The sequence below is a fragment of the Triturus cristatus genome, chromosome 3_1 (assembly GCF_964204655.1).
Source record: "Triturus cristatus chromosome 3_1, aTriCri1.1, whole genome shotgun sequence".
In the NCBI taxonomy this organism is placed as follows: domain Eukaryota; kingdom Metazoa; phylum Chordata; class Amphibia; order Caudata; family Salamandridae; genus Triturus; species Triturus cristatus.
The window spans coordinates 673693117-673720774 of record NC_140583.1 but is presented as its reverse complement, the minus strand read 5'-3'; the positions used below and the strand labels follow the sequence as shown (position 1 = coordinate 673720774).

Below are 27658 nucleotides of genomic sequence, written 5' to 3'. Positions count from 1 at the left end.
CTTGTTTTGAGGTTTATGTTCGACCGCAGTTGGTGTAGGCAGGGGTCTGGTTTCGGCATTTTGGTACTGATGCTCCTCTCCTTTTTTCTCTCTATTTGTTTCTTGGACTTCATGCAGTGGTTGCAAGTCAGTGGACGCAGGTATGCTGGTGTGGAGACTCAGTCATACAAAGAGCAGGGCAATGGATCAGCACATCCGGGGAAGCGAGAACACAAAGGGCCATGGGAGTCAATCATATTTGGATGGGGACTGACGGGCAACATTTGGAGGACGTCACAGCCCATTTGCAGAGTGCGCTTGACAAGTGTATGCCCATTCCAGACGTGCTGGTGATTCACTCGGGAGGTGAAAGCATGATTCCAGGTGGCAGGAGGGGGGTGAAGGAGTCGCTGTTTTCTACATTCTCATGGGTAAGGAGGGTCTTACCAGACACCACCATATTTTGGTCAGAGGTGCTCACGCGGAGGGTCTGGGGTGGCGACGTGCCATCAGCCGCGGTGAACACGTCCGTGAGGAAACTGAATAGGGAGGTGGCAAAACTGTTGAGAGGTTCGCAGATACGTTCCATTAGGCATAGCTTGCTGCAGGCATTAAACACTGAATTGTATCGGGAAGATGGGTTGCATTTGTCTAAGATAGGGTTGGAATTGTTCGTCCAAACCATTTTTGGGGCCATCGCATTACAGCTAGAAGGGAAGCAGGGACATAGTGTTACATCTGGAAAGTGAAGCAGCGGTTGGGGGAGGGCAAGAGCGCCAGTTGTCTCCTCGTCCTGTGGCGGGGTCCCGGGCAAGAGAGAAAGGGCGGGGACTTCTTTTTGCAAAAATGGGCTGACCCTGCAATATGCAGGTAGTCATTGGGGCTCATGGGCTGGCGGGAGAGGGGGCCGTCCTGCTGGTGGCCCTGGACTCTCCGGCCCTACCCTAGTAGCCGGTGCTTGGAGGAAGCAAGATGGAGAGAGCGGTTGTGCAGGAAGGCGCTAAGCAGTGCTCTGTTGGTCGCGTCTAAAGGGTAGACGACGGATAGTTACCTCAGATGGAAGTAGTGGAAAAGGGGTTGGGTTGCGGCCTGCTGGTACAACACCCCTCAAGAGTGGATCTAGTGATGCCGAATTGTATATACGTGGTAACCTAGGGAGCACTGTATACGGCGCCATCTTATGTTCAGTAATGAGTGATGGTTTTGATTTAATAAAAGTTGGTAAAAATGTTGAAGGTTTATCAACAAAAAAGATGGTGTTATTAGTCAAATAATAAATGCTATGCAGTGAACACCAATCACTTGTAAAGTGTTTTGTGGGGGGAAAAGGGGGTATAAAGGTTTTGAGGACGAATTGCACGTTATATGCCCACTATTAAGGAGTTTCCTCATTCTAACTTTTATTCAGTCAAGCTTCAGTCATAACCGAGTGTTCAGAGTTTAGATGAGGCAACATTTTTGTTCCCTCAAGTGCAAATACGTTCTGTGTCTTCACATCAGCATTTTGGAGCCCAAAGCCATTTTTTTGCTTTGCTCACAGGGCTCAAAGGTGAATCAGCACCAACTGCTAATAAGGGAATTTTGAACTGAAATGTACTTACCATGCGCCTTAGATTTGGGCACTAAGAGCTTGTTAGGTGTCGCGGGAGATTCCCACGATTCAACGCCTTCTCTGAGCATCCGATATAACTCACATTTGCCACGTCTAAACATTTTAGGCATCAATGCTAGGTACGCCCTGGGGAACAAACATTGGTAACTACAAATTATGCATCTTTGGTCTCGGGTTCAATTAATGAGCTCTAGTTTGGTCGGTCCTAAAAAGTTCAAAGTCCAAACACAGATCTAGCAAACCTTAAAAAAAAGTAAGAACCACACAGAACAACGCCCTTGCAAACAGCAAAATAAGAACACTGATTTTATGTCAAGACACGGAGGCCAATATTAGGCATAATCCCGTTATTTCCCTCATACACAGCAGCAACAAAAAAAAAAAAAAATCAGAATTAGAACCTTAAACATTCTGGAACTTCTTGGAACATGCATATAACTCTGCAACCAGCAGCCATCGTCTTTCTTTGTTGCTGCTTATACACAGATAAACACAATCTGTAGCTTAATTTGATTATATGTAGATAGATTATTGTGCTGGATTTTTGTTGGGAAAAAGGTTGTACCATGTGGGTTTAAGTTGCTAGTCTTTTAGATTTTACAGTTTGAGTTGATGTTTTAATGGTTAAAAGTCGAGTTAAACCAGTAGTGATGTAGGCATCATGGGGCTGTGTACACTTTAATATGCGCTGGGAGTCGTTCTTTTGATTGGCCAGGCACAAGCTCTGCTTGGGGCTGGAGCACAGCATGCGACTTAACACATGCTGAGCGCTATTTTCGAGTTGGGTAACAGTTTTGCGAAGTTTGTGGAGGGGCAGCAGCATGTAGGTTTCTATGTTTCAGAGAACGGTTGATTTAAGTTCAGTTTGAGGCGTTTACCAAAACGCAGCAGCGCACGGTTTAATGGTATTTTTATTTGAGGAAAAACTCAAGCGTTCCATAGCGAACTAGCGGCGTCGGCACGGGCACGAGGTGTGTCGCACACAGCTTGTTGGGCGCTCACAGGAGAGATCATGATCGGTGTCTTGGTGCGAGGCTTGCGCTGTAATGAATGGGGGAAGCTACTTTGGGCTAATTAGCAGGGCTCGAGTCGGGGTACCACGCGGGTGGACGGCGTCCCCCCCACTTATTTTACCGGGTTTTTACCGGGTGGACGCCGTCCACCCTGCCCAAAAGATGGAGCCGGTACCCGAGCCTGCACCTGCGCGCGCGCTCAGCAGTCACCAAACCCCACCTTCTATTGTCGAGAGAGGGCGAACAGAGCTCTTTAAGTTGTTTCACGTTGATGGAGTCGTTCAGTATGACAGACGGGCGCTCGTGGCCGTATATTAGAAAAGGTCAGTATGTATTCATGCATTTCAGACGGAGACCGGCAAATTTACTGTGGGCAATAAATACGCACCGAACAAGCGCAGCTTTAATTTCCCCGCTCCTTTGAGTGTCAATACGGTGACTAATTCCAACGGAAACATTCTCCTTTGCCCTTTGAACCTGCTTCCATCGCCTTCTAACCTTTGTTAATTAATGGGGACTACATCTCGTGACGTCACTTCCTGCCGTGAGGTCACTTCCGGTGACACCACCTAATTTGGAGCGTCCCCCCACTTCTTTTTTTAGGACTTGTGCCCTGCTAATTAGGCTGTCATACGCGCATGCGTGGGGGGGCCGTTTTGAACAGTTAGAATTCTGTAATAGGGCAATGCAGAGAATATATGGCACCATATTTTGGGCATAGTACGATATCGGTGAGGTTGACAGTTGGTGAACTTCCGTCAATCTGCAGTTTGGAAACATCTTTGGAAAGAGAAGGTGTATATTGTTACTGAGGAGAGTATTTTACTTAAGGAATTTAGGAAAATCGTTATGGAACCAATAGAGGTGCTGGCCTTGATGTCAAGGATTATGTAGATCTGGCTGAAAGATTAGACAAAACAATTGATAACTGTGTAGACAGGCACATAAGCAAAAGGGGTACCACTAGGAATGAAGTGGGGAATGAAAAGTATTGGTGGGTGGAGGAAGTTCAGCCAGCGGCAAGTGCGTCACGTCTAGTTGGCCTGAAAAAACGGAGGCACATTAAGGTGCATAGCAATTAGAATGTGAAAGGTTCTGGCCATAAGGCTCCAGAGTTCGGGAAAGCTATAAAGGCTAAAGGGAAAGGTCAGAATGTGGTGGCATGTGACAGGACATTAAGTAGTGGTGACGTAGATATCACGTTCATCAGATAAAGGAAACAAAGGAGGAATGTTATAAGTCAAAGAAACACAAGGTGGAACAAAAAAATATTAAATTAGAAATTAGTGATTTTATGGATTCCCTCACCCCCACCTCCATTTGATACAGCATCCATTATTGCCTCAGTGGATGCCAGCTGAGCATGTGGCTCAATATTTATCCAATTGGATACAGCAAGAAATAGCAAAGAAGGTACAGACATGGTTGAGGTCTGAATGTCCAAGGCCTATGTTGATTTCCAAGGTGGAAAATATGCTGTCGTTGGATCTGAAAATAATGATTTTTTTTGGGGATTTTTTTTTTAATATAAAAAAAAATCGGGCCGTGACCCTAGGAAGGGTTTCGACAAGGGTCTGAAGGGATGCCAAGAGAGACTCTTAGATATACTAGGCAAGCTGACAAAAGTGTTTGACATGTATGAGGAGGGCCATGCAGGTAATACAGGCGTGGATGCAGTGGAAATGGGCCAGTGGGTCTAGAGGGCTATTGGGTAATGCGAAAGTGCACTATGTATGCAGCGGAGAAAAAACATGTTGAAGATCGACCCAAAGTTTGCAGAGCTGGCCAGCAAAGAGTTTCGGGTAGAAAGCAATGGTAACCTGTTTGGGGAGGAATTTGTGAGGGATATGTCCAGGTATGTGTGCACATTTAATTCCTTACATAAGGTTCAGAAGGAAACCAGGAAAGCTTTTTTGTGGGGCCGGGAGAATTCGGGGTCAATTCCTCAGCCGTGGACAAGGCATCACTTGTGGGTAATTTACATGAGGATTTTGACTCTTATGGTTATGGGTACAAGGCTGTTTTTTATCCACAAAGACAGAGATCAAGGTCAGGAGGAAGTCGAAATGAAAGGAGATCAAGAGGAGGAGCAGGTATGTTTCGAACAAGAACATCCATGCAGAACTGGGCGGCAGACTAGCTCAGTTTGTGTCACGGTGGATGAATTTACAAAAGATCCATGGATGTTGAGTACTGTGCAAGGATATCAGTTGGATTTTGCAGGGACATCAGTGCACAATGGGTGTCCCAGAATATTGAGGCCTGCAAGAGAGCCAGAAGTGTTAGTAACTCAGGAAGTGGAGGCACAGAGAGAGCAAAGAATCGTCCAAGGTGTTTTGTAAGCAACATCTTTCTAGTAGAGAAAAAAGACAGGGAAATGAGGCCGGCCATAAATCTGAGAGAGCTGAACGATTGCTAACATCTCTCCCATGGTCTTCCCAACCCTATTGATGTGTTTGAGTTTTTGTTTTCCAGGACAACGTTAAGATGGCGCCTATGGAGGGAAGATTGTGGATGTTATGGGAGTCGTTTAAGGACAAACAGCAAAAGAAGAGTTACTTTTTGTTTACATGTTGGACTGCACTTTGAGCTATTTCGCAGCAAAAAGGAAGATGGCTGCGGGTTCCAGGAATATATGCAGTTGCAGAATGTTTAAGGTTCTAATTCGGATTCTTTTGTTATCGCTGTGTATGAGGGCAATAAAGGAATTATGCATGATATTAGCCTCTGTGTCTTTAACAAAATATTGATTTTTTTGTCCATTAAAACTGTGGAAAATCTGCATATACTGTGCAATAATCAGCATTCAAATGGGACCACACATGCACCAAAAGGAAAATTAGATCAAAGTGCATGGTCACCCAAGGACATGTGGAAACAGAACAGGTTAGTCAATTGGGTTAGGGGACCGAAGAGCTTAAGGAAGATAGACTGAGTGCACAGAAACTTGTTCCATCAGGGAAAAATGTCAACTTACAATGAAATAAATGAACAATGCATAAGCAAATTATTTAGTTCAAAGTTTATTTGTTGGATTAGTGTGCAGTATACATAATGGTCCGAGTGAACCTGAAAAGTCAATGCCTCAGTGAAACGATACAGAGCTTTTGGGAGAGAGAATGGGGTAAGATAAAAAAAAAAGGTAGGGATGGAAACATTTTGAAAAATTAAGTCACAGGTTTTTATCAACATATTCTACAGAAAATTCACAAATGATATACTAAACCCGTCCATTCTCAGTTGCACGGCTTCACAGTCTGTCATCCCCTAAAATCCTTGGTATCAACGAGAAACCCTCCATTCCCATTCAGACCAATAAAGCTATGGCCATTGTAAAATTTGCAAAAGCGACCCAGATATTTATTACCACGAATTCCATCTATGCAATGATAGTGTTTTTTACTTCCTTTCTTCTTTACAAAAAAGTGGTAGTTGTGATACTGTAATTTAATATCAGACCCTGAGTACAATGAAGACAAGTATATTTTCTGAAATAATATCTCATGTTCACCTGAGAATTTAACAAAAACCCAGTAAACCTTGTCGGCAATACTTTCAAAATAACAAGCTTCAAGAGAATTAAACGATTCGTCATATATTTCCATGGTACCCATTTTCTACATATCGCATACCACCACCTTTAAAAGTAGATAATGTTATACTTGTAAAGGTATCCCATGCAATAAGAAAATTATGTATACAAGGTCCTTCATGTTCAGTCATAAGTAAGAGTCGGCAGATATGTAAAGGGGCATAAAAATGTACCTTGCAATTAACAATACTAGATTACAATAAAAACCACAATTTATTATGTTTCTCACCTTTTTTTTCACTTGTGTTTGTATCTTCTTTTTTTTTCGCTTCTGTGCTACTAACACTTTCTTTTATGTCTAATGCTTTTGTATTGTCTTCTTTTGTTTCTTCTGCGGCCATAACATCATCTTTTTTTTCCTCTCTGTTTGTATCCCCTTCCATGGGGTCTGAGGGATTATCATCTGCTTTGCTGTAAAATTATAAAAACGAAATTATTTTCGGCAGAATAAATGTAAAATCAGGCAGGAATCATCATGAAGAGATAAGCATATGCACTCTGATAATTCTGCTAATTGGGAAAGCTGTCAAGTGGTGAATATTAATAACTAATAGGCACTGTTACTATGTTATCAGTTTATGAGCAATAGGGTCATTTACAGTTTGGTGGGTGGACTGTCAAACTGCTCATGTGGCAGAGACCAAACTTAAACCAACCTGGCCGAAAGCGTTTCTGTTGACACAATCCAATAGTTGTTAGGTGAAAGTTCGTTCTCAGATAGGTTGCCATATCTTTGTAGCTGTCTCTGTAATCTTTTTATTTTTAAGAAACTACACTCCCACAAAGCAGGGTCTACTTCTGCGAAGCAACAACAAAAAAAAGGCACCGCCTTGAACATTTCTGCTTTTTCCAGGCTAGGACCACCATGATTTGTTAAAAATTAACACGGGAAGGCCCACCCTCAATTGTAGGGCTTCTGAAGTTCATTAACCAGTGACCTTATGGTGTATGCGTCACTTGCTAAATGTTCCCAAAGGCATCAGCTAAGCTTCCACCTCAATAAGTAAGCGGTTCCCACACCTCTAACTGATGAGGGGGAGCAGTTTTACAGAGTTGGAGAACATCTCCTCTAAAAACATAAATAACCCTCTAAATCATTCATGACAAACCTACTTTGATCCATTCACGATGGGCAACAAAAGCAACAAATATTCAGTGACAGCAGTAGCTAAGTATTGATAGATTGTGGTGCGATCCCATAGTGAATTTGTTAGAAATTGGGTTGTTGGTTTACTGGAGTGTGAGCCTTGGTGAATCAACAGCCACAATCCCTTGCAGGGTGAACTCCCAAAAAGTCACTAAATTAACTTCTGCTTAACCCTGGGTCAGTTGGCACAAAAAAGCAGTCAGGTTTAACTTCGAGGCAATATGTTAAGTATTTATGCAGCACGGAAACCATAATAAAGTGAAAACACAACACAAGCAAAATCCCAAACCAATTCAGACAAATACAGTGAATTTCAATACATTATTTGACCCAATAATCATCCAGGCACACCTAAGATCCCCACTGTGTGTGGCTGTCTAGGAAGAATACACAAAGCCTGTCAGCTACACCCAGTCATGTGACCAGAGAAAGGCTACAGGCACTAAAAGGCTAAGCAGGAAAATGCCAGATTTCTAAAAGTGCAATTTTCAGAATAGTAATTTAAATTCAACTTTATCATAAGTTAGGATTTCAAATTTAGATTCCAGAGACATCAAACATGACATAGCTATCAAGATCCAAAGTGGAAATTACAACTTAATAAATGTAATAAGGAATTTCCAATGTTATTCTTTGGGAGAGGTAGGCCTCACAGTAGAGAAAAAAACGAATGTAGGAGTGTTTCACTACCAGGATATGTAAAGCTTCAAAGTACATGTCTAACCTTTTACTCACACTGCCCTATGGGCTACCTTAGGGATGAATTGTATGTAATGAAAGAGGACTTTAAGGCTTGGCAAGGGGGTTTAAATGCCAAGTCGACATTGCAGTTTAAAACTACATTCAGGCTGCAGTGGGAGACCTGGGACATAGTGTGCTACTTAAGTGGGTGGCACAATCAGTGCTGCAAGCTCACCAGTAGCATTTAATTTACAGGCCCAGGATATACGGTATACCAACCTACAAGTGTCTTACAAGTTACTTAAATATCCCACTTGGGCATAAGCAAATTTAAACATGTTTTAAGGGAGGAGCACACACACTTTAGCACTGGTTAGCAGAGTCCTAAAACCAACAAAAAACAAATTCAGCCAAACGTGGAGGGTAAAAGGCAAAAGGCTGTAGTGAAGACTGCTATCTATATACGTACATTGCTAAGTTAGCACAACCGCGTTAGATGTTAGAAAGCCATCTTGCCGCTTTTGCTGCTTTTGCACACAACACTGTAGTTACATGTTATTAGTTGAGAAATGCTTGCTCGACTTTGCTTCACATGAGAACTGTCTGTTGTTCACATCGCTAACAGTGAGCAGCGACCTTGGTCTGAACATTGTGTAAAGAAACAGTCTGGGTCGCTAGACGGTGCATGTTGTTGGGTTCGGGTTGATCGGCCCACTATTTAGCCATAACACGCACACAGCTGCAAATACCTGAAATTCGAGTGCTTTTAATATTGCAGTGCTGCATGTTTTGCACACATTCGGAAGAAGAGCTTTCCCAGGAGCAGAGTCTAGCTGATCCTGTGATGTGATTCCACTAAGCTGATCTTTACGGTATGGGGTTTCCCATTCAAGCCTAGAGACCTTTTATTAGTCTAATAATAATAATATTAGTTTACTAGCGAAAGGAAGGTGGCTGATAACCACTGTCATTTTATTATGATTACTCGTTTCATTTTCTATGGTATTGTACCTATGCTGATTGGTTTTGATCTTAATCATTTGTCTGCTTATGTTAGCCAAAGTACTGCATCTTAGGACACGAGGTTTATAAAATAAACTCTTTAAACTTTACAGTGTCTCTGTTTATTCTGTTGTGGACTGATATGAGAATAATTACGAACAGGTATTTCTGATTCCCACCATTCCTAAGAATACCCAAAGTCGCTTGTTCTGGGTTGTCTATATATTGGGACCGCCGAGATAAAACTCGGATAACGAATGGGACACTGATGCTGGTCGGATAAGGGGTTCTGAGGTGAGTTTTTGGAACACCACAATTCACTGAGGTCCTGGTTTCCTGTGCATAGTTCTGTGCATAAGCAGAATCCCTGCAACATGGCGCGCCTAACGTTTGGTTGATTGCTTTGAAACGCCTTAGTAGTGCTTATATTAGTCCACAACCCCCTCACTCTTGTTTCCGGTTAACGGGGGTGACTGGTTTAACCTACCTGTGTTTCGACTAATAGGTTCTTTCAAGCTTGATCATTAAAAAGGTTATTTTTACTGAACCCCAGTGCTACTGTTGATATCGTTGATACTCTTTAGTGTGTCCTTATGGCGGTTGATATAGCCGCACATAGTCGTGCACCTCTACACCGTCATTTGACGACGTATGGGGTGCCGGATGATGGGATGGCTGTTATTTTTGTGGTAAGCGCTGATGCGTCCTACCCTTATGAGTTGTTTTACTCTTGGTTGACTTTTCCGGCGGTGGATGCAGACAATGATACGTTTCATTCCTATACTCCCACGCAGCTACCTGCGATCTATACGCCGTATAGGACACAAGAAATTCCTATTTCTGCCTGGCAGCATACCATTTGGTTTAATGGCGCCCTTCCCCATGCGGTTGCACCGGCTAGAATGGGCCCGTTGTCTTTTGCAGGGGCCACATGGACGGTGCTGGCCGGATTTACGCCTCATCCCCGCTATCTCACGGTGGCGGTGGCTGAGTTGCGGGTGCTACACACTGCCCTAATTACAGTTCATAGGGCTTTAGTGCAGTACGTGTCACGCAACGTGCAGGTGGGGGCACCTGCTGTTGCGGGACAGCAAACAGACCATCATGCGGTGGTTATCAGTCCTGTTATGGTTAATTCGGTTATGGGCAAGCGCCCCCAATGTAAGGATGATTTACCTTATTGGCTTGCTGAGAAATTTGACCAACTGGAGGCGGTTTTTCCGCATACCTCTCCTGTGGAGAAACACAGGATTCTCACCATTAGTTTGCCGAAAGACTTGGTCCCAGATATGGCCGATTGCACAAACTGGGACAAGGTCTTTGCCGCGACCTACTCGAAGTGCTTCGGCACTCAGTCTATGTCTGTACTACCCTCCGTCATTAAACGTGTTCAAGAGAATCACGGAGCGGAGGCTGCTGTTGAATTAGGAATGAGGCTTGTCGGAGTGTTCGATGTGGTGGCTTCCATGGTAATGGGCAACCTCAAAGGCGATGCCATGCAGTTCCAAGTAGCTAATAAGCAGGTCCGTGTGGATGAACTCGACAGGTCTAAGGAGTTCGCTAAAATAATTGCGCAAGCCTATAGGACCGTAGGCCGTAGTGCCTTGGGTGTTAAACCAACTGTGATAGTTCCTGATATAGTACAGCAAACTAAAGGTGAGCTCGTCTACTAAAGACGAACGCCCAAATTTTCCTAAACAAAATTGGCGAGCAAAGAAACAGGGGAAGCAGCAACAGAAACAGGGGACTCGTCCTGCCTCACCCGTACAGTCGTCTAGCGAACGCACATATGATCTGCGCGATCGATCTACTATTAAGTCACCTGATAGATTTCAGGTTTCTGAACAACGCTCTCCTCGTTCTTCACAGGAAACATCGGCTTCACAATCCGGTGGCGGAAACCGTGGGAAAGGAAGGGGTGCCCAAAGTCGTGAGCAACCCTGTCAGACTGACGGCAAAGGCAAGCAGGACGAGTCTGCACGTCAACGACACCCGTGCGGACGCAGCTTCAGAACCTGACATGGGCACTAACGCTGCTCGACAGCGCGGCGGAAGTTACAGTAGTGCGACAAGCACTGCGTCCATATCTGGTGGCGACAGCAACGGATACGTTCATAACTGTAGAAACTGCTGACACTAGAGTGGCTCCCCCTGATAGACTGTATAATATAGTCCTTTTAATTGAAGGTGACGTACAATGCACGATTCAAGGGATTTTTTGGGATAATCTGACCTCTTCCAATGATATTCTATTGGCAGCGGCTGATTGGCCCCCGGCTTTCATTTTAGATGCTCCTAGAGGGGAAGAGATGATCCTCCCGTCCTTTGCGCACACATTGCCAAAGGACCAAGCTAAGAAGTTTGCCGAGGAGTGGGTTCTGGTGCTTGCACCTGCTTTGTATTGTAATCCGGTAGGCTGGGATAAATTGTCTCCCAGCCATGAGATTCCGTTGCGGTCCACGCCCCAGCCACAACCCCAATTTCCCATGCGTCGCGAAGCAAGACCTCACGTCGCGGCTATCCTTGAACAATTGGAATATCAAGGTGTAATTGAAACATGTGTGTCACCAATGAATAATCCTTTATTCACTGTGACGAAGCCTGATGGGTCGTACCGCCTGGTTTTGGATTACCGGCATTTAAACTCTCATTGCCGGACATGCGCAGTACAGAATACCCACAGTTCGGCTCTCGTCGATAGTCTCGTGGGAAAACGGTTTAAAACCACACTTGACATTTAGAATGGCTTTTACAGCCATAACCTGTCCTCTCTTCGTAGTGAGTGGACGGCATTTACCTCGGGTGGCAAACAAAAACATTTTAAAGAATTACCGATGGGCTATAAAAACAGCCCTGGTGTCTTCGCCGCTCGTTTAGTCTCTCTGCTGGAGAGCATAGACCCTGATGCGTACTCTTATGTGGATGATATTTATCTCACAGATGACGAGTTGTGGCCGCATCTGTGTCGCGTTGACCGCATTATTGTTTTGTTTGCAGACTTCGGTTACAAATTCAACTTTGCGAAGTCTCATATTTCGGAATATATACAGTGTTGTTTTTGGGATACGAACTCAACAATGAAGGTCGAGGACGGACTCCGCACTTCCCAGAGACATGCGCATGCCTACGTGCCCCGACGACACTGAAGAAATTACAATCTCTGCTGGGCTTTCTGAATTTCGGTCGAACGTACATTCCTGATTATGCCCAGCGTATCAAGTCGCTTTATGCCTTGGTACAACCTACTTTTTCCAAATCATGTTGGCTGCCGCTGCAAGCTGACCTTCTTGCTTCAAAATACTTACTGACACGGGATAACCACACTAACCTGATCATAAGAATTGTGCCAGGCGCAGTGGGTTTCACGTACCTAACGTTCAATGAGGGCGACACCGTCCCCATTGCCTACAAATCACACCTGTACACTTCGGCTGAATTGCGATTTTCCGCTGTCGAGAAAGTTCTAACGGCAGTGCAGATGGCGATTCTGAAAGAACGAGCGCTATCGCAAGGAAAACGCATGTTGGTGGTAACACCATACCCTGCCCTCGAGGCGGTGACAAAAGCGAGTGTACCAAATTCTAAGGCTTTGCATCCACGGTGGATACAATGGGCCACTTCCTTGACATCGCCCGACGTCACATATCTTTGACGCGGCTCTACAGACTCAGGAGTTCTTGCAGTATGAATTCGTTCATCCAGCTCCTCTGTCTTTGCGCCCGCTCGAGGATTACCATTGTGTCATTTACACGGACGGTTCTGCGCAACCGGCAACTGGATCAAAGCATGGCTATTCAGCGGCCTGCGCAATTGTGGTCGGTACTTTCGTGAATGGTGAATTCCAATCCGATGTCGTGCATACGCAGTCATTGGGTGATTGTACCGCACAGTTGGCGGAGCTACGTGCTCTGGTGCTTGCACTGGAGTTTGCTGATCCTCGAGTCACTACTCTTATAGTGAGTGACTTGTTTTATTGTGTACAATCTTACAACGACAATCTACATTTTTGGTCTCAAAATGATTATCGTGATTCCAAAGGTAGCACAATTAAGCATAAAACGCTTTGGGTTCGAGTGGCAGAACTTAAAGAACATCTGCCTCTCTTGAATGTTATTCACACTCTTGGTCACCAACGAGTTGGTGTCCATGTTGTCGGCAACAGCCTAGCTGACGAGGCAGCAAAAACAGCAGTGGCGACATACTTAGTAGCAGCAGTTACAAGATCACAAAGTAAGATTGATGATAACATCTTGGCAGCTATTGCTGCTACAGAGAAGGGAACAAAATATCCAAGAGGTTTCCCTTGTCGTTACCATTATCGCTTAAGTCCTGATAACGTCCCATTAGTGAGGATTAACGACGTTGGTGACCGATTGATTCCCAACGCGGACTGCAGACCATCTGTGATATTAGCAGCTCACGAGGGCATGGCGTCTGCGCATGCCGGCGTTGCACCTACTGTATCTCTGTTACAACAATGTTACTGGTGGTGCGGTTTATATAAACAAGCTTGGGCTTATGTTCTTAATTGTGACATTTGCCAGCAGATAAAACCTTCAACTGCGGCGCGCCCACCACAAACTCAGTTGTACATATCTAATAAACCACTGGGTTGTGTTTATTTAGATCATTGCGGTCCATTTACCTCTGATACTGCGTACAAATACATCTTGGTTGCAGTGGATTCGTGCACATGTTTTCTTTGGGTGTGGTCACAAAGGAGTGCTGATGCCCGTACTGTCATCAAGGATTTGCGTGTCTTTGTTGGAAGTTTTGCATGTGGAACCTTTCATTCTGATCAGGGCCCTGCGTTCGCCTCTAAGGTGTACAAAGAAGCCATGAGAAATTTGGGGGTCCAAGTCAAATTTTCTTCTCCATACCGACCTGAGGGTAATAGTGTGGTGGAGCGAATGAACCGTGACTTAAAGCAATCTTTGACAGCCATGGTTTTAGGTACTTGCCGGAACTGGCTAGCCCACTTGTATGACGTGCAACGTGCACTTAATAATCTCCCTAGAAGGTCTCTGGGTGGGCGGACCCCATAAATGATGCTCTTTGGCATACAAATGTTTGTCCCGGACCTTGATGGTCTAGACAGGTCGGCGTCGGCCACACCCTTTGACGTAGATGATCACTGTGCTGTATTGCAGAATCTACAAGAAGCCAGAGACAGTCTAGCGAAGGAACACGTACCCTCCACATCTGATGCTGCCCTTCAGATTCCGGTAGTCGGCTGGCTACCTCGAGTTGGTGATCTGGTCCGTGAGAAGGTGGAGAACAAGGAGGAGTTTGGCCCCTCTTATCGTGCACCAGTTCCGGTGCTTGGAGTACAGGGTACACGTACAGTCATTTTACCTCCACTTCCTGGTCGCAAGGATAACAGGTACATCTCTATTGACAATGTCAAGCTACAGCGAGTGGCCGATTCATCTTAGTATGACACCAGCGGTTTCTTGCCCTTCAATGCTGAGAAATTCTGTTGTGGCCCCAGCTTCTAACACCTTGCCTGATGTTGCCGTCGAGATGCATACAGTTACTGGTCCTTTATTGCCACCGACACCTGGTGGTTTACCTGAAGATATTGAGTATGCTTATCCTGCGGATGTCCCGTTGCCTGTTTTACAATCCACCACAGTTACCCAGTCGCGCTACTCCTTTGACACTAATTCAATGACTTCCATTGCCCCTTCAAAAGTTTTGATTTTTGTTGCCTGGTTCAAAAGACATTTTTTAATTACCCCTTGGACTTACATTTGGCTGGTGCTCATATGTATTTTTGTGTTTATATCCATTGGTTTTGTGGTAGTGATTTTTAGACTTATAAATGGACACTACCTGAAAAATCTACAATTAGACTAATTGATGGAACATTGGCTCCCCACTCCTCATCACATATCATGAAAAGGGACCAGACTTTTGTGAACATTACTGCCTGGCCTATACGTGATGGGATCGCTTGGGATGCTGTAAAATTTCAAATTCATGGTCCCACTGAAGTAATCAATGTGCCAAATGTATTTCGTGTTTCTATGGGTGATGTAGTTAAGCAGAACATCCACTCGGATGATTGGGATGTACAAGCGATAGAAGCACTGTTTTCTGATTTGAAATATTATGCTGCATTTGATGCTGAAGATTTGTATTTAGATGCTGCTTATTATGATGAGCAATTCAACATTATGGCACGCATTTCCTACACAAAGCAAATACGTTTAGAAATTTTGTAAATTATACACAATGGGAACACTGTCCAGCCCCTAGGCTGGGCAGCTCCACCACGTTAGTGGACAAATTCACATATTTTTCTGATTTTAGTGTGTCGAATCCGGCCTCCTTTTATTTTAAGGTTGCGGCTGAATCTGCTTCTAAAGTTAGACTGACACACACCAAATTGTTGTATTCCAAGTCCTTTATGGACGAGTTGGCAATCGGAGGCTATGATCTGTGGAAAGCTACTATCGATCTTAAATCGGTTTGGGGTTCTAAACCGTGGCAGGTACGGGGAACAGAAGCTTTGCATCGTGCCTGCCTCATCCCGAGCCACATGTTATTTTTGAATTGGTAAATTTTTCAGACTACATGTTTTGGATTGGCTACTTCTAAAAAATTAAATTCTCCCTCCAATACGGGTCTGGGTGCTTATCCTAATTGGGATAATCATACGGATCTGTCCCTTGCTACGTTGCAGTCATACATCTCCAACACATCCTTCAATATTTCTGAATTGAATCCGGAAGGGTTGTTAGTATGGCAAATGAGCTCAGATTCCTGTCAACATCGGTTTCTGGATTTAGCGCCGGGGTATACACAAGTTCGTGTAGACATGCGTTTTGAATCGTCTCACACTGTAACTACCTACTCAGTAGGGACATTATGCCAGTCTTGGCTGCAACATTCCACCTTAGCATCTGTTAAACTTCATTTATCACAATTGAACGACAAAATAGATTCAAATGATTTTGTTAATGGACCTGCGGTTGGCAGGTCCAAAAGATGGGTATATGCTGTTTACAACGAAGTTTGGAAGCTATCACAGATTGAAGCTGCATCCAGATTACGAGCTATTGATCAAGCCAATACGGAGAAAGTATTGGCTGTAATAGATAATAGCATTAACACCCTGTCTTCCAGAATTTATACCTTAGATAATATTGTTTCATCTGTAGTAGACATTGTGCAGGATGATTTTTCTGTTTTGTATCATGGTCAAAATCAATTGAGTTCCATTATGCACTTTGCATGGACATTGCAAATGTTAAAAGCTGGGAAAGTCCCTTGGGATTACATGAATACTTCATCTTTGTTCCTTCCTTTTAATTTAACTGCGAAACAACAGTTCATGTCCATGAAAGATGCAACATACTCATTGCTGCACATTGAAAAGTTAGAACCTTTACCGTTCTCTGTTGCCGAATTAAACTCCGCGGTGTGGCTTATCCACGGGTTGATCACATTACCATTCCCCCTGTTTAAGTTCAGTTCGTGCATAAAACATTATGCCCTTGGCAGATATGAAAAACTGGGTACTGCCTTCCTGCACGAAGTTTGGTCACTCCCATTCACGTACAGATGCGTGAGGGACGGAAAAGAGGTTTACTTAAAAGGTGAAGAGTGCACTTCCACTCCAGATCACTCTGTGGTGTGTAGGCACATTCAATTGCATGGTGCATGTAATGTGCACGCTCCTAATTTAGCTTGCATCCTGAAAGGGATCCCAGTGCCAGTTATAACACCGTCTTTTACGCTGCTTGCTAACTGTAGTTATTTGCTATTAAATAATGAAGCTTGCTGTGGGGATGTTAGTGGGAATTCCCTACATAGTGACTGTATCACAGAGAGTAGTCTGCTGTAATAACGTCCTTTTCCCACCCCCGCATGGACGGCTTCATGTAGCCATCTGGCCTTCCATTCCAACCTTGAAAGCAGAGTTCAACAAGATGAGCAGAATAAGGGCTCTATTGTCTCAAAAAGAAGTTGCGTGGACTTCATCCCGGAAAACATTTGTCCTTCACGTAGCAAACACGCGCACAGAGGTGCAAGCGCTTTTGAATACTGATCTCCCACGTCATTTTGGGGCCCTGATTCAGACTATCTTTAATGCCTCGTCAACAAGTGGCCTGGCTAATTTTTTTTAACTTGTGGGCTCCGGCCTCGTGACATCCTTTCAAACTATTTTTGGTGTGATCCCGACATTTTTTCATTCTATTTTTGCCAGCGTCTTCGGAGGTCTCCCTTTGCTTCTCGCCCTCGTAGCTGGGGTGCTTTTGTTGATCTGCGTACTACGCTATGGATGCACAACTTGCGTCACACGATAGCATGTCACGGCTGATCTATCTTCGTAACCGGATGCTTGAATACTATGGCACTTTACCACTGGCAACTTTAAGCATAGCCTATGGATTGTCCTTCCGGTTTCCCTACTTTACTTGTGTGCAGCCCGTCTTTCATTGCCTAGATTGTCCGTTCCAATGGGCTCTGGATTTGTGCCTGTCGAACTCTGTCTCCTGCCCAGGATTATGATTGGCTAATGAGCCCCTTAGTGGCTCATGAGTTGGACTGTTCTGGCGTCAGGATTATGGCCTGTGGAGCAGCACATGGAGTCCTAGGGAATTGGGACATTGGAACGGCTGCAGCTGAATTCTTAGCGAGAAGTTATCTTGAAGAACACACCAGTTGTCCTCTGATGGTGCTAGAGGCTCCGGTTGTCGAGGAACATGTGTGTTCCTTCCCATTGCTGAACTGGATGGCAGATAATTTTGCAGAACGTTCCAATGAGTTCCTCTTGGAAGCTGTTGCAACTTATTGTGCTTATACCTTGATGGATTAACTTTTCTCCCCCTTCATTTCGTTGAACATCAATCGATGATATTTTTTTGCCCTTTAAATGGTTTTTTTCTCTCCTTTTTTTCTTCGAACTTTCCACTTACCTTATATGGACTCACAATTTATGCCCTTGGTTCCGTTATATCAAACTTGAACTCTGCATTCTTGAAAGTGCGCCCCTACTGGTTAGTGGTCCGATCAAGGGGGGGGGTGTAGTGAAGACTGCTATCTATATACGTACAATGCTAAGTTAGCACAACCGCGTTAGATGTTAGAAAGCCATTTTGCCGCTTTTGCTGCTTTTGCACACGACACTGTAGTTACATGTTATTAGTTGAGAAATGCTTGCTCGACTTTGCTTCACATGAGAAATGTCTGTTGTTCACATCGCTAACAGTGAGCAGCAACCTTGGTCTGAACATTGTGTAAAGAAACAGTCTGGGTCGCTAGACGGTGCATGTTGTTTGGTTCGGGTTGATCGGCCCACTATTTAGCCATAACACGCACACAGCTGCAAATACCTGAAATTCGAGTGCTTTTAATATTGCAGTGCTGCATGTTTTGCACACATTCGGAAGAAAAGCTTTCCCAGGAGCAGAGTCTAACTGATCCTGTGATGTGATTCCACTAAGCTGATCTTTACGGTATGGGGCTCCCCATTCAAGCCTAGAGACCTTTTATTAGTCTAATAATAATAATATTAGTTTACTAGCGAAAGGAAGGTGGCTGATATCCACTGTCATTTTATTATGATTACTCCTTTCATTTTCTATGGTATTGTAACTATGCTGATGGTTTTGATCTTAATCATTTGTCTGCTTATGTTAGCCAAAGTACTGCATCTTGTGACACGAGGTTTATAAAATAAACTCTTTAAACTTTACTGTGTCTCTGTTTATTCTGTTGTGGACTGATATGAGAATAATTACGAACAGGTATTTCTGATTCCCACCATTCCTAAGAATACCCTAAGTCGCTTGTTCTGGGTTGTCTATACATTGGGACCGCCGAGATAAAACTCGGATAACAAATGGGACACTGATGCTGGTCGGATAAGGGGTTCTGAGGTGAGTTTTTGGTACACCAGAATTCACTGAGGTCCTGTTCTTCCTGTGCATAGTTCTGTGCATATGCAGAATCCCTGCAACAAGGCTTGGGGTGACCCTCCATAGAGGGCAAGGCCCATAAGAATTAGTTGGCTGAGGAGAAGCAAACTACCGTGAAAAAGGGTTGACAGCTTAAGCTAGAGCTGGAGAGAGTCTGGAAGATGGCTAGTAGGGGAGTCAGTCAAAACAGAGCTGAGGAGAGCAACTCTGCTCTTCCTGGGCACCAATGAGCCAGAAACTCAATCAATTGAATGTGTTTAGGTTAAAGCTGCACTGGGTACTGCTCCCTGCTACTCAGTATGGGATCCCAGTATCTTAGCCTTACATTTTAGCTATAGTGCAGCTCTACTACAGAACTGAAAGAGGATAAGAAGTTGACCTTGAGCTTCCGATAGCTAACATGTACATCATACTCCTACTGTACTGCAAGATACACCTAGAGTCAAATTCAGGCTGCATTACTGACAAGGTCAGACAATGCTGTTAAACACCCACCCTCCCAAATTCAATGCTCATGACCTCACAAATGAGGTCCATGACTTCCATATTGTTGTTACATATCATCGTAACATTAGCGATGACTTAAATATGGATACAGCTTCATTTATTTAGATGTGTAGATATTTAATGATGTGCTGCTAAGCTATTTTATTTAATGGTATACGTATTGTGAGGTTATGAGCACTGCATGGGGGTGTGAGGTATGGTTTGCTCAACTAAGTCAATTTCAGAATTTTTTAAACATGTGTTTATTTTTAATGGCCAGAGCAAACCATAACTTATCAACGTTTTGTTTCAGTTATTTTCTTTATGATTTGCATCTATTTACGTTTTTTAAAATCAGACAGTGTGTAGCAGGTGTTGGGGGCTAACCAAGCCTATGGAGTTCAACCAACCTCACGTGCGCCAACATCGCCAGACACTGCAAGGGTTGGTGGCAGGGTCTGGCCAGTGACTAGGTCCAATACCCAGTCTCCAGTGAGCCCAACCTTTGATGTGAAAAGCCTCCAGCAAATTCCTCTGCACCATCTTTTCCCTGCCAAACTCACTGTACAAAGGCTTTGTTCAAGTGAAACCAGGATTGGCCACAAGCTGTACATTTATCCTCTTAACATACTCACACTCTACTATGCAGCATAAGAGACGTGTGTGCTTTCAGTCATTCATGAGTGCTCTGGGTGTAGACCCTACACCAGCCCACACTGAACCAGCCATGGACAGTCTTTGGCAGTGCACAGCGGACACTAGGGAAAGGGCCCAGCCCAAAGTTAGGCTTCTCATTAGCCCCGTGCCACTGAACCGGCGGTGCAAAGCTTTTAGCCATGCACTGGGTCTGGCCACAAGCTCTGAACCATCTCCAGGGTTTATCATGTTACCTAATTTTTGTATTTGTAAAATGTTTTCCCCAGAAGAATATCGACACTACTGAATTAAAAAAAAAAATTAACAAACCCCACAAAAAGTTTGGGGTTTTGTTTACTTTAGGTGACAGTATCTACCACATTTGGATCGCCAATGATCCTGTTCCCAGGAGTAGGGTGATGCACGCCCAGCCCCATTACACCTCCTTTGGCACTTATTTTCATGATGCACTTTGAGCCGTGCATTATTAATGGTCACCTCAACTAAAACGTTCCTTTGCTGACGGGCAATCAGATCTCACAGACACAGCCACTTAAATGCTCCAAGGACATACAAAGGGGAAATAAATGGTTCCTCTTTCATTTGATGTATTTTTCACACTCCTTATCCTTGGGGAATTTGAAGAGAAGCATCAATGAATTAATATTCGAGAAATTCAAAATTCACTTGAAGCCCGCTAAAATCTTTTGGTTATGCACTTTTCTCAAAAAAACTTAATGAATTTGTACCAGCAGAGCAAAGGTGCTCCTCCGAGTTAAGTTCATGCACAATTTGGTGCAATTCTGTCCAGTGGTTTGTGGTCCAGTGGAGAACAAACTCCCCTGGGAGTTAGAATTGAAAACACTAATTTTTAGACCCTTTGCCCTCATCTTCCTTCCCCAGTGGACAGATCTGCACGAAATTTGACATCCTGAAGTTTAGTCACACGTACTATTGAACTGGAAAGCATCATCATCATCATCAAACCAGCTTTATTCGGTTCAATGCATGACACCATAAAAGCAAAACATTTGTAAAAACATACATTCAATACAATAAAAAATGTTCAGTTCATACAGATAAAAAGCTAACAATTTAAAATACATTTGTAATATCTTTACCAGCCATAAGGTACTCATTTAGTGTGCATGAGGGCTAAAAGCAACAAGGCATTATCAGATAAACAGGGACTAGAACATCCTATCCTACAAATTTAATTATTAGCGGGTAAGATAATTAAAATACCACACAAATACAAATGGGACAATATTATCCACATTCAATTCAGTTTGTTTACAAAACGAAAACATTTTAATTAAATACCTTCAGCCATGATTTAATCCTAACTGCCCTCTACTATTTCTTATTTTAAATGCAAGTTTTAAAAAGCTTATTATACATGCCAGAGTCAATGGATCTTCAGCCCTTTGTAATTGTAATAGGGCAACCTTGGCTTGTCTAAACTTGCCATTTTTTAATATTCTTACTAGGTAACGACGCCTGGGAAAAGAATAAAAAGGGCATAACAATACAAAATGAAGGGTATCCTGCGGGGATTTATTATCGCAACCGCAGGTTCCTTTCTGCTCAACTGTAGCGGTATAACCAAGAGGATCCGCTAGTAAGTGGTGTATAAGATAGAGCCTAAAACGAGTGAACAGGAACCTATTTTGTGCGTTATATATTAAGCTGAGATACGGTTCCATGCCGTCTACTGTCTTGGTCATACTGTAGGCACAAGCCAAAGACTTCCTGCCTTCAGTATCGGCTCTGCAATCTACAGCATTTATCAGGAGCAAACTCTTAATTCTGTTCTTGTCTTGGGGGATAATAATGGATGGGTTGGTGAAGAGGTCTGTGCATTATATTCCCTCCAGGGTTGTTTTTACATATCTAAGCCACGGGATACGCATCCCTTTATCCCTACTGATACAATCTCTAATAATTTGCCTTCCCAGTTCCGCATCAGCATTAGACCAGATCCTAAGCCAAGCCAAAACAGGTCTGGCCTTGATCAGGTCCTCAATATATGGCCTCCCTAGTTCGGCATGGGTAATATAAGCCGGGGAACTCTGAGGGATTTTATGTATCTTACACAAACATTTATTTTCTTCAACCTGTATTTGCTGGGTCCCAGCAAATCCCCAAACTTCTGCTCCATACATTACTTTGGTACAGCAAATGGAGCCATAGAGATGCATAACTTGCTCCGGCGACCACCGACCCAACCTTCGTCCATAACTCATTATTGCCCCTGATGACGAGACCAGTTTTATGCTCCGTTCTTCAATTAAAAATTTAAAATTTAAAAGCCCATCAAATAAAAGACCCAGGTAGGAAAAAGTTTTCACTTGTTCTACTATGTGTGTACCTATTCGGTAAGTAAATTTTTTTACAGGGTTTCATTCCTGCTAACAAGACATAGGACTTGGTTAAATTGGCTGACAGGTCTAATGTGTTCATAAAATCAACAAAGCCGTCTATTAAACACTGCAGACCTTTCGGCGTTCGTGCCAAAAGGACCGCATCGTCTGCGTATAACAGCACTGGAATTGGGCGAAGCCCCACCCTTGGGGTGTCTGCATTCAACTTGCACAGTGTCTGTTCCAATTCGTTAAAATAAAGAGAGAATAAGAACGGGGCCAATATACAGCCCTGTCTTACTCCACTCGTACAACGAAATGATGCAGTTGTGTCTCCACCCAGATTAAATCGTACTTTTGTGGAGGTTTTCCAATGGAGTGCTCTCATGATATTTACTAGACCTGGATCTACTCCCAGTCTAGTCATAAGACTCCATAATTTTTCTCTATTCACGCGGTCGAATGCGGCCGAAAGATCCATAAACCCCAGATATATTGATTGATCACTGGCTATAGTATATTTTGCCACCAGTAAATAAAGATTCAGGCATTGGTCTGTGGTTGATCTACCAGTCCTGAAACCGTATTGCAAATCTGAGATTATATGGTGTTCTTCTGCCCAGTCTAGTAGACGGTTTAAAATCATTCTTCCTAAAACTTTTGCTGTCACATCGATCAAAGATATAGGACGATAGCACTGCGGGTCTTCCTTTTTACCTTTTTTAAAAATAGGCACTATAGTGGCTGTTGACCAGGAACGTGGCATGCCAACGGCAATAGCTACATTGATTACGCGTGTCAATATCGGAGCCCAGAATTCTATTTTGTATAAAAAGAGATCTGGTGGTATCCCGTCTGGGCCTGGTGCCTTATTGTGTGTTAGTCCCAAAATGCCCGCTTTAACTTCCCCAAGTGTGAATTCAATCACTGCCCTCCACGGGCACGTTTCCTCTTCAACCTGAGGGCTTTCTGTTGAAAAATTATATAAACTTTTAAAGTGATTGAACCAACACTCTGGAAGAATAGATGTCCCTATTGCCGGTGCTGCAATATCCTGAAAACGTGGATTATTTATAGTTTTCCAGAAAGTGCTTAGGTCCCTCCTTTCCGCAGCTGCCCTTAAAGTTTCCCAAGTTTGGGACTGCAAGGCAAATCTCCTGCATTTGATAGCCTTTTTATAGGCAGTCCTACACTGTGCTATTCGTGGTTGGTCTCTTGGTCTCGATTTCAGACGTTCTTTAAGGTCTTTCTGTGCTCGTGAGCAGTCTTTATTAAACCATCTTGGCACATTATTTTGTTTCCAGGGCCGGGTAGATTTTAATAACCTATCTATATGGTTGGCCATTAATTCAAATGCTTTAGTCACGGCCGAACCATCTACTAAGGGATCGGTACAAATTTCAAACTCTTTTCTCCCTTCCTGGATTAAAACTTTATAAAAGGCAGCTCCGTCGATACGGGACCACCTTAGATGCCTCCCCTGATCCATGACCTTCTCTAAACTAACTTTCTGCACACTTATTTTTTTATGAGTGGGCCGGTTTTTGATCCATAGAGTAAGTGGATTATGGTCACTAAATATACTCCAGTCAACGGTGGCCTCTTTTATCCAGTCCCAAAATAGGTTTGAAACCAATATAAAATCTATAATAGAGCTACACCCCCTCCCTTTAAAAGTTATTGGAGCACCAATACCTTCTTCTACACCCACCAGGTCGAGTGTATGTATAAGTGAATGAATTTATCACTTTCTCTAGCTCCCTCCCCTCCTTGGTGTGTTCAAAATGCAAACCTTTTAACATGGTGCACCCCGACCAACCACCCGTGCAATGTTTTAGGTTTGGACACAAATGGCAATTTAGATCACCCACTAGGATTATACAAGGGGCCATTGTAGATTTGCTCAGCTCCATCACAGCAGTCAAATGACTGTGTAAATCACATAAAATAGAGCCTTCCTTGCTCGAGGTTATGGCATTATAAAAATTAACAAGAGTAAAACTCATTCTATTTTTTTGAAATCTTAAACCTTGGAAATAGTTGGAATGGTGCTAGTTTTTGTGCAGGAACAGCGAAGCACCCATACCCTTCTAACTGAAAGGGGTTATGGTCAACCACCCATGTTTCTTGGAGACAAATAACATGAAACCTGGTTATATATTCCCTCCACTCATAATTGTCAAATTTGGAGGACAGGCCAGCTATGTTCCAGAACACTAGACCAATATCATCAATCGGTAGATTCTCCATAGGAGTAGGATTACTGAGGGGTGGGATGGTTAGTCAGTCAACCCCCTCCAATCCAGAAAGTGTGGCAAAGCGATTGGAGGTAGAAATGTTAAACGTAGAACCTGCCATTATCTGGGCATTTAAGTGTGTTGAGCTCACCTGATTTCCTACCAGTGTCTTTGGGTAGAAATAACTTAGGTCTTGGGTAGATATACCTCCCCCATAGCCCTCAGGATACCAATCTCTAATATGATTTACCACCCTATAGTCCCTGAAATTAATGATAATAACATCCCCCTGTACTTTTTTCGGTCTTCGTCCCACCCAGCCTAACCTTCTGACATGAAGGATCTCCCCGTCTAAATTGGGGGATAATGGGCTGTTCGTTCTTAGCCAATGCATCGCTTTATTCTTAAGGGTCTGATAACCTTCATAATTCTCCAGTTCTAGCTCTGGTACCCCAGTGAGTACGATAACATAGGGTGCTGCCTCTGGTGGGAGATCTATGTGCTGGGAAAATCCCCTAGGATTTTTATCTGGGTGAGCTCTCACATCAGTTTTACTGTGTTCCTGACTCTGCTTATTTAAGGCCCCACTAACTCTTGGCTTCCTAGGGTCCATATACTTAATCTGTACAGCCGAGTTATTCTCGTTGGAAGGAATGGGTGTCTTAGCACCATTTACGGAATTAATTGATTTCATCACTAACTCGGGTACCGGGCCAGGAGAGTTCAAGGTACACCTTTTGGCTGATAATTCCCTCATTGCATAGACCCCAACTGCTCTGCCATTCTCTTTACCCTTTCCACCAAAGGTAATAACAAAGACTTAACTAGTTGTTCTATGTCTCTCATTAAATCTTGATAGGGGTATGCTGCCAGACTATCTGGACTGATTTTACATTCTACTGGGTCTGCTGTATTCATAAGGCTCGTGGCAATATTTGGGGTTTTAGTACAACCTCCTTTTTGCTTATTTATACCACGCTTCCTTTTTTGTTTTGGCAGACCGGGTCCTAAACCTTTTGTTTTGCTTGTACTATTCTTCTTTGTAGGAAGCTTGCTTACTGGGGTCGGGAGCTGCTCCTCAATAGAGGGTTCAGTTTGCGATCCTATGCTGTTGTCTATAATGAATGATTCCTTTATTCTCAGCTGTGAGTCTGATCGATCTTGTGGGGGGATATCTGTGTCATTTATTTGTTCTGTATGTTTAGTATGTTTAGTATTATGAGAGGGGGAAGTTGCTAGCTGAATTGCCCCCAAAGAGGAACGTTTCCTCTGTAATTCAGAGGATAAACGCCGTTCAGTATGCATAATTTTGCGTTCTAGCATTGAGGCAGCCCTTGTAATAAACTGATCTAGGGTGCCCCTAACAGATCCCCCCCACCGATAATTTCCTTTTCATACTAGGCCTAGTATTTATAATTTACAGTATAGGGAAAAACCTTTCTTATGGGTACCTCCGTTGTAAAATAATGATATGATGTTACTTAACTGGGCAAAGTTAGAGTCAAAGACCCACAAATATGAGTCAGCACACCACCTTTTGCTCTCTCAAAACATTCACGTTAAATCACCTCTTATTGTGCCTATACCATCGGCGTATAGTCTCAAACAGCTTAGAGGTATTAGCGTAACACCACGCCACCCAACTCCTAGCAGATGCAGTCCAAAGACAAGCAAGCTCGACGAAAGTTTGCAACCATCAAGTGGCACGTCAGTACTTACAAGACGATGCCCCCACCACAGACATTACATTAGGGACTATGCCCAGCCCAGCCTTATCCAGCCTTTGACGGGCAAGGACGGGCCCGCCCTTGGCCCGGGCGCTGCCCGCGCGCGTCCCGCGCTGCTGAAGGCGCCCCGGTCTTATGAGGGCTTCCTCCCCTCAGCTGGCGTCATGCGCGCTGGCAGCGCAAGGGCCTCTGGGGGTTGTAGTTCCACTTCGCCGGGCAGTGCCGTTCCCCTCACGGCTTTGAAATAACTGGTGCAGGACTAATGAGGGAGCGTGGCAAAACAATCAAGGAAACAACCGTTCCCCTCACGGTAGGTGCAGCAATCTTCAGTGCGCGTCCCGCGCTGCAGGAGGCGCCCCGGTCTTAGGAGGGCTTCCTACCCTCAGCTGGCGTCGTGCGCGCTGGCAGCGCAAGGGCCTCTGGGGGTTGTAGTTCCACTTCGCTGGGCAGTGCCGTTCCCCTCACGGCTTTGAAATAACTGGTGCAGGACTAATGAGGGAGTGTGGCAAACAATCAAGGAAACAACCATTCCCCTCACGGTAGGTGCAGCAATCTTCAGTGCGCGTCCCGCGCTGCGGGAGGCGCCCCGGTCTTACGAGGGCTTCCTCCCCTCAGCTGGCGTCGTGCGCGCTGGCAGCGCAAGGGCCTCTGGGGGTTGTAGTTCCACTTCGCCAGGTAGTTCCGTTCCCCTCACGGCTTTGAAATAACTGGTGCAGGACTAATGAGGGAGTGTGGCAAACAATCAAGGAAACAACCGTTCCCCTCACGGTAGGTGCAGCAATCTTCAGTGGAAAGCATCATGCACATTAGTCAATTAGCCCCACAGCTTTATAGTGAACCATATATCTTTCTGCTATCGGCACTTGATGCATCAAATTATGTGGCAAGTTAGGTAAATCTATAATTATATGGAAATATAGCAGACACAGAATTGCACAACTCCACAGTTCCTGACCATTGTCCATTGTTTTATCATTAATCTATTCCTGAAAGTTAAACAAAACCTCAAATTTCTAACTCTAATCAGCACCCGATGTTAGTTGTACTACAAACTTGAATGGTCTCTCCAATATACAGACAGAATGAGTTCGGTAACAATGCAAAAATGCTTTTTGTTCTAAAATTCTACCTTCTTAACTCCATAATTAAATATTATTCTCTTCTTTTTTGCTTCAAAACAACTAAAAAGTATAGTCCAGTACTTCACTTACAATCTATAGAAAACATGTCCCTGTTTGAAAAAATGCCTGGTTC

General features: G+C 43.8%; 1 protein-coding gene across 6 annotated transcripts in view; it reads right to left on the bottom strand.

The window, feature by feature from the left end:
- NAP1L4 (nucleosome assembly protein 1 like 4) overlaps positions 1–27658 on the bottom strand; it is a 1162803-nt gene that overhangs the window by 977330 nt on the left and 157815 nt on the right. For all 6 annotated transcript variants that reach the window (XM_085644739.1, XM_085644737.1, XM_085644738.1 and 3 more), the window contains one exon: positions 6426–6607. In XM_085644739.1, the coding sequence (XP_085500865.1) occupies positions 6426–6607 (182 nt within the window). The remainder of the gene's footprint in view (positions 1–6425; positions 6608–27658) is intronic.